The sequence below is a fragment of the Odontomachus brunneus genome, unplaced genomic scaffold, assembly GCF_010583005.1.
Source record: "Odontomachus brunneus isolate Ranch 3 - 2012 unplaced genomic scaffold, Obru_v1 Obru_scaffold_011, whole genome shotgun sequence".
In the NCBI taxonomy this organism is placed as follows: Eukaryota; Metazoa; Arthropoda; class Insecta; order Hymenoptera; family Formicidae; genus Odontomachus; species Odontomachus brunneus.
In genome coordinates, this window is record NW_022639461.1 from 3,270,779 (window position 1) to 3,282,633 (window position 11,855).

Genomic DNA, 11,855 nt, shown 5'->3' on the forward strand with positions numbered 1-11,855 from the left:
GAGACAGAGAGAGAGACAGAGAGAGAGAGAGAGAGAGAGAGAGAGAGAGAGAGAGAGAGAGAGAGAGAGAGAGAGAGAGAGAGAGAGGGAGAGAGAGATGACACATAAGAGAGCGCGCGATTATACGCGCAATTTATAGATGTATGTATACGTATATACATACATATACATATATAACTTGTGCAACTACGTCTGCCTATACTCTATTTTACGTATTTATTTTTGTTGAACACATTGTAGTACGAATACAGCCGCGAGTGATCTTTCGCTTGCTCGCATGTGGCTGTTCGCACGCAATCGAACGATCTATTCATACGGGCGCGCTTCATTCGGAGAAGCGAAAAAACGTGGGATCCGAAACAATTAAAATTGTGAATCGGCGATTTCGTATCTAATTCTTTCCGATAGAGGAATCCAAGACAGTCGAGCGAAAATAGAAACGCTAAGCTACACAAGATATTATTCTCGTCATATTCGCAAAAAAAAAAAAAACAAAATGTAGAAGCAAATGGAGAAAATTTTGTTAATAATAAAAAAAATGTTTAGATTTAAATAAATATGCTATTATTATCCACCGAACAAATATTTTTTTATTTTTTAGATACTTTTTCTCACTATGTAGTAATATCTTAGAAACTGAAATGTGTATATATGGAAATTTATTGTTTTTAGCGAAATTTACTATGTTCTTTAGCAAGACTTTACTGACAGTCTGTTTTTGCACTATTAGAAATAAAATTGAAAAGAATTTATACGAAAAAAATATATTTTCCTCACGTATGGCTTATTATAAGTGCAATAAAAAGATCGCAAATTGCACCGAGTAAGCGCGAATCCGACTCCCAGCGTGGTGGTTTTTAGCAAAAGTAGAAGTGACTCTACCTGCAGGCTCGAATACGTGGAGGCTCCGCCGCTTTCTAGACTCCTGCCCGTCGTGCGACAGCTGCACTTGTTTCAGGTACTTTCTGTGCGCTCTCTCGTACTCGACCTGGCTCACGTTCGCCTAGAAACAAAACGCATAATAGTTTCCTTAAAGCCTCATCATCAAGTCGGCCTAACGCTTACGTAACGTTGCGTGTATAATGGCGCAGGACAATTACAACGCACATACGCGGCGAATAAAGAGTAACTACCGGAAGCACATTCTCGCTTCTTGGAACTTTTAGATGTAGATATTTTGCGAAGCGCACTTGTTCAAATCTTTTCTTGAGAAACGTCGTTGTAGCCGTTAATAAAAATAACGAGAATTTTGATAACAGAGATATGATATTAAGCATAATTGTGTTCAATTCTTTTCTTTTCTCGAAGAGATGGTAATTCTCTTCGACAACAAATTCAAACAAGACTCAAGAGCCTAACTCAACTTTCAGAGCTCAAGAGTTACACAATAAGAATGCCGTTTTGCACTTCGCGCCTCCTTATTATGAGTTTTACCGCCGCGAAGATGCCGCCCGAAATCTCAACTTTCCCTCGAGAGCGCGAAACGCTTCCCGAGGTCGGTCTCGCCAGCTGAACTTTCGGCCCGCTTAATTGATTCTCAGCTACGTCCGGCGAGATTGAACGCGATAATTGCTTCGCGGACGTGACATCGAAATTATCTAATTTTCTGAGGTCACGACGTCAGCGCTGAGCTTCTTAGCCCAGTTAAATAACTGGCCTTTTCTTGGCATCACTTCTCTCGCCTATCTTCTTTAAAATTTTATTCTCCTTCACTTCTGTCTTCTCCTTCTCTTTTCCTTCCTTCCTTCCTTCCTTCTTTCTTTGCCTTGTTACTCGCATCCTGTATTTTTTGACTCCTTCCCGTTTCCGCGACCGGCTTACCTCAAGTCCACTCTGAGAGTAGTCTAGGCTACTGTTTCACGGCTGTGCAACAACCCAGCGAGCGCCCTTTTCCTTTCCCCGCTTCCACGATGAGAAAGACCAGACGAGTCGTCGGCGCTCGTAAAATTAGCTCGTTGAGGCCGCGACCACTGAACATTCAAGCAGACGACGGATAATAGACCGCAAGAGGGTGTGAGAACTCTCGCGAGCCTCTCGTCCGCCGAGTTTCCGAGTCGGATTCTACAGTGGGAACTTTCTGCCTTTCTACCTCTCGGAGCGCGACTCTTATGAACTACAGTTCATCATTCTACTGTGAGCCGTTTATATTGTACAGATTCCAATACGGCCCGATAAATTCGCGCTTGTGCGTAAATCTCTCGACTAATCTCGGGACCTTTACTTTCGAAAGACTTTCTAATCTTCGATCTAGTGATTGAAGAATCGGATTTTCAATTCGAAAATTAATATATCAATTGATGTATGGCTATAAATTTGATTGAGACAGAAATTTCGAGAAAAGAGTTTTGACAAAAATAACAGACTGGAACAAAATGATTAGATGCGATTACGATTTCTGTACAATCTGTATGCAACCACATACAGTCGGGACTAACTTTGCAATAAAATCAGGATTGGCAGCGTAGAAAAAAATCTACGAGTTTATTCAATTTAACGTGGAATTTCCGGGAAAGACAATTGACAGAAGTGACAGTTTGGAGCAATTTGCATATACATGAGGCGTGTCCAGAAAGATACAAAAGCCTTAAAAATGTAAGAAATATTTATTTAAAAAATGTGCATATACATATATCTATATTTTTTCATATAGAGTCTCCGTCAATATCTAAATATTTATGAAGTTTGGGAATCAGCTTCTGTATGTTTGAGTCACAGAAGTCTCTCATCAGTTCTTTGAAACACGTCGTGACTTCTTTTTTCACGAACTTTTTCCCGACTAGATGTGTCTTTAAGTGAAGAAACAAGTGAAAATCGTTGAGCGCGAACTATGTGGCAGATGATCCAAAACATCCCACTCGAAACTTCCCGACACTGCAATGGTGACACACGGTACAGGACCGTGCAATGTTGCGGAGCAGACAGATGCATCATAAGCAGCAGTAATTCACAGCAGCCTGTGAATTTCCGCCAGGCAGTTACCTCTTGCGTTCAAAAAACGTGTTCCACGGAACGAATCTCGCGTTTGGCGGGATTTTGGATCGGCGTCGCCATGCTAAACACTCGTCAGTCGCTACCGCAGTTCGAGCAAAGCCTGTTCTCGTACTGCCAAAGAGAAGCGAAATTGTCAAGGTCAAAGCCAGTTTAGCCGCCATCGGCATAAAGCTTTCCCTATCAGGCTAGATGTGATGCATCGTCAGTTTGCGGACGCGCCTCGTAACTCGACGCAGCTGGGACGAACTTTGCAACGGAGTCAGGGCCGGGAGCGCAGAAGAAACCTACGAGCTTATCCATTGTAACGTGGTATTTCCGGAACGAGATGCATCGGTCGCTGCACCAAGTGCAGAAATTGCGTCGGTGCAGCGACGGCGGCAGCCGGCAGCCGGAAGTGGCGCCGTCGAAACCAGCAGGGGACGACGACGCGCTCGATGAATCATCATCCGCGGAGAGACGCGGCGCGACGCGACGGCGACGCCTCCGCAGTCCCTTTAAAGTCACTTAACTCCTCTCGTCTTGAGAATCACTTAACTGCCACGGGCTGATTCCGGCCGCGCTTGGCGCGAAAACAAATTTGTGCGGATCGCTCGCGATACGGAGAACGCGGGCGAGAATTACGTCGCAGAGAGCGCGTCCTCCGGAGTGAGTCACAGAAGTCCGGGAAACGGCCTCCTCTCTCAACGACCCCAATTTTTTCAATTAAATCGCCGAAGTAATCTTTGCGAAGCGATTGGCACATCCTGTTCGATGAACGTTGGCCGCGAATCGACGCGGGTCGGAACGGGCAAAGCGAACACGAGAGAGAGAGAGAGAGAGAGAGAAACAGAGGGAACGAGAGTCAGAGAGGGAGAGAAAGGAGGGGGAGAAAGAAAAGTTATCGCACTCGGCTATGAATCCAACATTGCATACTAATGTTGAGGTCCCGCCGACTCGCGGGCGGAACTCGTCTTGAGTTATTCATTACGGAACCCATCGAAAGATGATATATGTGTGATATACAATGTACACGTGCCACTCGTCGTATTAATGGAGGTCCCTCCTCCTCCTCAGCGACACGTGACTCGCCCAGCCTGGACGCGCGAGTTACGACGACGTCGTAGCGTCGTCGCACAAATTGTACGCCGATATCAACACCCACGCGACGATTAGAAAAATCGCCACGCAAGTGACATATCGTCTCCTCTCCGCGCCAAGCGCCAAGGCGAAATCCACGCGGTACGAAGTCGAACGGCATCGCGTATCACGCGCGAACGGCTCTCGGCTGTTGCACAACCGTCTCTCTCGTATCTTTTCATAAATAACAATAATAAATGAGGCAATCGGCCGCCGGTTTGGGGAGCGTGTTTTTTTTTTCCGAAATTTCTTGACCATACTCTCCAGGCGCACCAAGTTCCCTCTAAAAAGAACGCTCCCCAGCGAAAGCGCTCTCGAAAGCTTCTACAGAAAATGACGACGTGGCTCGTGGCGATTTTTCAAGATTCAACAGCCACGAAATATCTCGCTTTATTTCAAAATAAAAGCTCAAGTACGACAATAGTTCATTTTCGAGTAAATTTTGAAATACGAGGAAAATCTCTCTCTCTCCATCTTTTTCTTTGGTCGGAAAAAATATCACCTGTATGATTCTGTAACAGATGATACCAGATGTGATATACCTTTTTCTTGTTGTCCTTTCCATATTTCGCTTTGCCGAATCTTCGTGGTCAAAGTTTCGGGACGACACGAATGGTCGTTCCGAAACTTGAATGGACGAGTGACATCTCGAGGATACTCCAACGGTCTTTCGATATCTTTATTCGTTTGCAAGTGAGATTATCCGGAATACCTGAGGTTTCTCACCGAGTCTATCCTCGCATCTTCCATCAAAAAAAAAAAGAAGATTGAGAGACAGCTTGCATGCAAACACAAGCGCGAAGTCCCTCCTCGGTGCGTCTTGTTGTCTCCTGTCACGTGGCAGATGTCACGATGCAATTGCATAAATATGAGAAATGGCTAACGTTGCACAACATCGGTGGACCGCGGGCAAAAATGTTATCGCGTACATATTAGTGTAAACATGCAGATATTTGCTACATATTAATACACTTATCCGGCACGCGCCGATAAGTGCTCAAAAGTTTATGCATCCGCGTGCAGACGAACCTTGAAGTCAAACTTCTTTTCATAGGACGAGAGATTTTGCCTCCGCTCAAGTACGATAATAGCTCATTTTCAAGTAAATTTTGAAATACGAGGAAAATCTCTCTCTCTTTAGTCGAAAAACATATGTAGAAAATACGTTGCAAAATAACTCGAAAAACATGGAGTCACGTGGAGGCGCAGCTCGGTGATATTCCACGAATATTCGCGTATAGCCTTATCAAGTGAACGATCAATCGGTCCCGCGTTGATCCCTCTTAAAGTCACGCAGGGCTCACCCCGGACATTCGAGGATCCTCAAACATGTATTCGCCGGATGTCCTTGGCTCGCGCGCTACGCTGCACGCATTCGTGCAATATCGAGGGCACGCGTTTTGGAGGAGACGGCGAGATGCGATCTCGCCGTGCGATTTATTTGTTTTGCACGAGCGTCTGCGAAGCACACGAATCTCTGGCACGCCGTGCGCGGGCAGGACGAGGTGCAGGAGCGCGCGCGAGCCGCTCGGACAGGTCTCAATTTTGTGCAACAAGTATCCCGGATGTCTTCAATTGGCCCTCCTGATTGCGCGCGGCCAATGACAGATATCCGGATCCACGTCGGTAATGACGTTTCAGAGGCGCGCCGAACGTCTCGGCGTAGTGGGATATAATCGTAATGAGTCGCGGCGCAGCGGCACCTCACGATAGAAAACCATTAGGTTACTTATACTGTTAATGAGGACGATCGTAAAGAGCCGGCCGCGCCGGAACGCTTCAGTCTGTAGGAAGGAGTGTTGCCGCCGCCGCCGGAGGACTTCTGAAGCGTTGTTCAGATAATCGCGTCTAATTTATCCGGTGATTACGATCGCGATCGCGCGTAATTTTGCCGTATATCTACAGAGTTCTATTAGGAAAAAAAATCTGGGCTAGAGAGGGAGAAAAGGAGAGAAGCACCATTTATTATGCGCTCTGGGATAATTTGCCCTCAAGCGTTTAAGAAGCATACCATAGCAGTGTTAATAACAAACAATTATAGTTATAATTGAATAGAAGTGTTCATAAAGCAAAAAACAATATGAAATTGTACACCATTAAAGAGAGGCATTAAAAAAATATACATTAGTGTAAAACACATTGTTGTAAAAAGCCTCCTTATAGCAGCAACTGAATGGAATGTGACATTCTTGGCGAGTAAATGAAGTTATTCTACAGATTTGATAACCAATAAACTAATCCCTTCCATAGTATCAGTCTTCAGTCATTGAAGCTTCTCATAAGGAATGACGTGGGAATCGTTTCTCAACTAAAATATAAATCTCATGCATGCACTCAAAACGAAAATTCCGCTCTCTGCAAACGAAAATTTTGTTTAGCTGTAATATTTGTAAGGGCAGCACAATAATAGTCAACATGTGAATACATTAAGAAGAGAAAAAGAGAGAAAGAGGTTCAGATACAAACCGAGTCGCGGCTCGTTTTAATTAGCGTTTATTGAAGATTTAATTCACAATTACCGAGTAATAACGTCAAAGATCCTTGTTTTACCCATTCTGTATCTTTATCTTACCTCGCCATCGTATTAATCATTCATCGATAGTCCTTCCAGCGGGGGAGTGGCGCGTTTCCCACCGCGCGTTCAAGATTGCCTGAGAAATTTTCACGCCTCAGTCCGTTCTTTTTTTTCTTTTTTATTTACCGCAACATAGTTGCAGTCACACATGTGCATAACGCTTCAAACAACAATCTTTCTTCCTCCTTTATTCGTCGACGCGCATCTCGATGGAGGGACTTGCCTTGAGAATAAACACGAAGGTAAAATGCAGCGGCGTTCCGGCGCGGATCGGACGGATTAACGCGTCGGGCGCATTCCTATGCGAGACTTCCTACGCGCGGCGGTCTCCGGAGGACCCCGTTCTCGAAAGTCGCTTTCTCTTAAAATTTAAGCCAATCATAAATCTCGTTAGCGTCGATTCGAACCGTGCGATCGGTCGTGTCGTCGCGGCGGCTCGCCTTTGACTCGCCTTTTTTTCTCGGGGCATCGGGTTTTCTCTCCCCGCCACGAGCGTCGAGCTAACAAACCCCCGTGCCTGGCCCTTTTGTGCCTTCACCAGTTGGTATATAACGCGCGTTTTCTGAGGCAATCGGTTAAGTCATTAACACTTGACGCCCGAAACGTGAGAAGTTTCGAAGGGCGACGTTACACTCGAAGTTCGATAATACCACATCCGCTTGCCCGTCCTCCTTCTTCCGACTGTAAATACTTAATTATGCGGAGAACTGTGTCGCTAATCTCGCCAAATTGTAAATGTTCAACTAGACGAAATGTTGCATATAATATTTTTTATGAAAATAACGTTTTATCACATAAAATATGCAGGATATATCTGTATATACTAAAATATAAAATATACGGAGAAGATATTGTAGTAAAAATTACGCTAAAATTATATTTTTTTCACAATATTTCTATAGAACTGAAATATACTTAAATTGTAGTATAAATTTCTATAGAAACAGTAAATTTGACGATCTGATATACAATGTGAAAAGTAAGACGTTCAAGTAATTGCAATAACTTCGCAGTAAAAAGTCAAACATGCACAACATTTTAAACAAATATAGCGCTCTTTCGACCATATATTTCTGTACGAACTAAGGTTACAAAATTATTATAATCTTTACTGTACAATATTTTCTCCGTGTAAAAAAGTACTTCTTTTCAGTGGGATTGCCTGAATAATTTTACCAGTTTGATAATTTCAATTTTACTTTCACGAGAGTACCGGGTGGTCCCTGCATTGCTCTAATCGAGGACTTGGTTCAAGAGGGAATTCGTGCCGGAGACGAAGGTATCGAGTGGATAATAGATTCATTTGTCGCGGGTTTATCGGGGGAGATGTCACGGTAAAAATCGTGGCGCGTAAGATTCTCCCGCGATGCACCGAGAAGCCGGCCTGTAAATAACGCTTTGGAGCCGTTAAGTCCTTTTCCAACGGTCCACTCCATCCGTCCGTAAAGCGTGGAAATTTATTCGTCGAGGCCCCGTTCGTATCGGGACGATTTCGAGCCGAGGGCTGCCGATGGCGGAGATATCGTTCTCCCCACCGGGAGAATTCGTAGATCCCCGATTTTATAGATCCTTGAATTTTCCGTAGGCTCCATTGTTTCTCACAGATCGTAATCGTGATCGAGACGGATACGCGGAACGCTGTTATTAGCACTTCTTTCCCCTTTTTATCTCACGTGAATCACCTTGGTCGACTTTACAGTTACGTAAAAAATCGTGCCGGATTATCTCAGCGCACGAATCTCGTCGTATCTTCCGGATTATTCCGGACAAACGACAACTCCACCGTGCGTGACAGATTTCGCAACTTCTCGGCGGCGATCTGCCGTGACGACGTGATATCGTGTACTTTATTGAATACTAAGGCCGCGGCGAGACGAGCACGGGACCTCGAGTGGAGCCGAGTTGAGTCGAGTCGAGTTGAGTCGGAAAGTACGGTCATAGTTAATTTAAAGGTCCGCAGGCACAGCAATTGCCCAAGTGCTTCCGATAAGTACGCCGGAATGTCGCCGAATTATCGCCGCACTAATCCCATAAATATCCGGCCCGCTCGCAAACATGCCACCGCTTTATCTCTCGGCATTCGTGCGCTCCGCGACAACGTGAAGCGGCTCGAGATTCTCGAGCGGAGACGAATTACAACGGCCTCGCATGTCGTCGACTCGATGCCATCACCGACGCGAGCTTATGTGCAAAGTTATCGACCCCCGCGAGAAACGAAACTCGTACGGACAACACAATTTCGCGTCCACCTTGCGAGATTCATTTTTTCTCTCGCTCTCTCCTTCCTTCTCTCTCTTTCATCACCTCTTTCATCATATCGCATCATTACAACATATATCTTTATTTGCATCATTTGCCCTCTTTTTCGTTCTGCGTTCTTACACGGAAAAAAGATTTGCTAATATATGGACAACTAAAAATATTAACTGCAGGAGCAAATTTTCTTGCTTTCGTAGCAAAGTTATTTAGTTGTGATAGCTAAAAGATTTGCTAATATATATTAGCAAATCTTTTAGCTATCACAACTAAATAACTTTGCTACGAAAGCAAGAAAATTTGCTCCTGCAGTTAATATTTTTAGTTGTCCATATATTAGCAAATCTTTTTTTTCTATGTATTGTTACGACGTATATGCGCTATTTTTATATTACTTTTGCTTCATTTATCTCTTTGCGTGATTTTTATAATCTATAATTTTTAACTTTATTTAACTACTCAGATACCCAACAATATCTATAATTATATTGTTACTATAATTCTGAGAGTCGAACCTCAGGGAATTAAATAAACTCTGTTCTCTTTCTCTCTCTTTGTCCCTCTTCCTTTCTCTCTCTGGTCGGATTCATTTGACGTGTCGCGCCCTCGTAGCGTGTATCTGATATCTGTCAGATCTAAATGTCACTTGAATTTCTCTATTCCGTCATTAAATGTCATGTCCCACTAAAAATAACACCTGATAGTGTCACACGCGCTGCGTCGCCATGGGTATTACCCGGTTGCACACAATCCGCTGGACGCGCATCAACAACATTCTAAAATTAAACACATTTTCCTTCATCAACGTAGCGCACGTGACGTTCGCGAATTCCTACAAAGTACGCGCTTGGATCAGTCACGGGTACGCCTGCGATGTAGCGTGTTATTACGCAATGTTACGAGTCGCAACAACGACACGGGGAATTATGATAAACGATGCGACGCCGCGGGGGGATTTAACTGCGAGTAACCGACGACTAACGCGATCGACCGGCTCTCGTCCGTCCGGCCGGCGTGAAAAGAAGCGAAATCGGCGAGAGACAATCCGCCGGAGATCCGATTAGCCTTCCCACGATCTAATCGTCTTACTAATTTGCCGCCAGCCCTGCGCACACGCCGCCTCATAATCGCGGAACTGCGTCGAGGCGATTCCGACCGGATTCGCCGCGTGACTTCGAGATGCCGCCATTGCTTCGCTCTTCAGAGGTAAACATCGTAAACCTTCCTCCTTTAATCCAACGTATCGGCGGGCTTAAAATCGTTGCAGGCTCTAAGCCGCGGGATGTTCGCGCGTAGAAGACGCGTCTCCTCTGCAGAACTAATAATAAATATTGCAGGAGTGTTCGGGAAATCTAGAGAGAGACAACGTAAGCCTTCCGACACGCGTTGAGGATAAAACTTCCTTTGGATCATATGCGAATTTGAGATCGTATTATTTTCGCGGCTTCAAAGCCGCGATAATTCTCCCCTGGTTCCTTTGAGAGTGGAATTTCACTCGGAATTCGCGGAGCGAATATTTTTGCCCGAAGCAATTGTAGAAATACTGCCACTCGAAATCGCAAGAGTGAATGTTTCACTCTCGAGCTCACAATGAATTCTAAAACCGTGTGAGCGAATATTTCAGTCGATTAGAGCGACTATTATTGCGTGGAATGCAGTGGGTCGCAAAACGGTACAAACACAATGAAGTTGGGAGCTTCCACCAAGTTGTCAAAATAATACTAATAATAATTAACAATATAATTGCCAGAAACACACACAAGTTTAGTAAAAAATCATATTATCAGTGATTCTGCATAAACTTGTATGTTTCTGCATAAACTTGTATGTTTCTGCATAAACTTGTATGTTTCTCAATTTTGATTGTTTAGTGAACTCCCAACTTTGATGGGTGCATCCAGTATTATATGCGCTCACTGAGTCAGCTCTTGTATCTGATTGATGTATATTTTTAAATCTAAAGGAATATGTCAATCGAACGTAAGAACTCACTGAGCGGTTATAGAACTGGATGCACTCATTGTGCCCGCGAACTTGGTTAGATGACGTGCAAGTGCAAGATGGATGCTTGATTAATGTGGTGCGTGACTTTGGAATGATTTTAATGTATTAAGTATGAAGAGTCAAATAGGGGAAATTGTGTGGGATAGTGCGTAAGTGAAGGCGAAACGAGGCGTTAGTTAGGAAAGCAGAATGCAGGGCAGAAAAAGTGCATAGTTAACAGAGATTATGACGTAAAATAACCTCTATTAAAAATATTAAAATTGAAAATATTCGAAGATCTTTGCTCGACAATTCGGAATGGAAAATTCACTTTATATGACTGAAAAGTCACTCCAATTTTCGTTGATCACTTTTCTTTTCGAGTGAAATTTCACCCCGAGAAATTTAGAGAGTTCGTCCTGGTGGCTCGCCGCGCTGCGTCTCGTCTCCTCCGCAAGAAAAAGAGCAACGTTCATTGAATAACATTCATCGCTAACGCGATTCGTTCTTCCAATAACGCCGTTTAGGTTCGCTCTTGGCGGATCCGCGATTGATTGATCTTCTTCTTGCGGCTTCACGAGCAGACGGAATCAATTGAATTAATCGAAATTTCTCCGTTGCGTCGTTCCTTCTGCGTCGGCCTTCGTGGCGTCCGCGAGGACAAGCTCGCAGGCAATGATGACGAAGTAACGACGATGACGATGAATGACCTGCTCTCTCGCAGGTGGGCACGATTCTCTCTTCAGGTGGTCCGGCCAGGATCCGGCATTCGGTCACGCGCCGTATCCGGAACCTCGTCCAATCACTCATCGTGCCTCGCTGTATCTTACAAGGCGAACCGCGTTGGAATTTCCCAGCGACACTCACCATTCGCGCGCGAGCCTCACTTCTCTCTCTCTCTCTCTCTCTCTCTCTCTCTCTCTCTCTCTCTCTC

At 44.5% G+C, this 11,855-nt stretch overlaps 2 protein-coding genes across 2 annotated transcripts in view; one reads left to right on the forward strand and one right to left on the reverse strand.

Annotated features, from left to right (window-relative positions):
- Positions 1-11,855, forward strand: part of LOC116840732 (protein lines) — a 119,892-nt gene that overhangs the window by 28,550 nt on the left and 79,487 nt on the right. The window lies entirely within an intron of this gene.
- Positions 1-11,855, reverse strand: part of LOC116840731 — a 49,976-nt gene that overhangs the window by 19,252 nt on the left and 18,869 nt on the right. Inside the window, exon 3 of the mRNA XM_032807835.1 lies at positions 883-1,003. Within this exon, the coding sequence (XP_032663726.1) occupies positions 883-1,003 (121 nt within the window). The remainder of the gene's footprint in view (positions 1-882; positions 1,004-11,855) is intronic.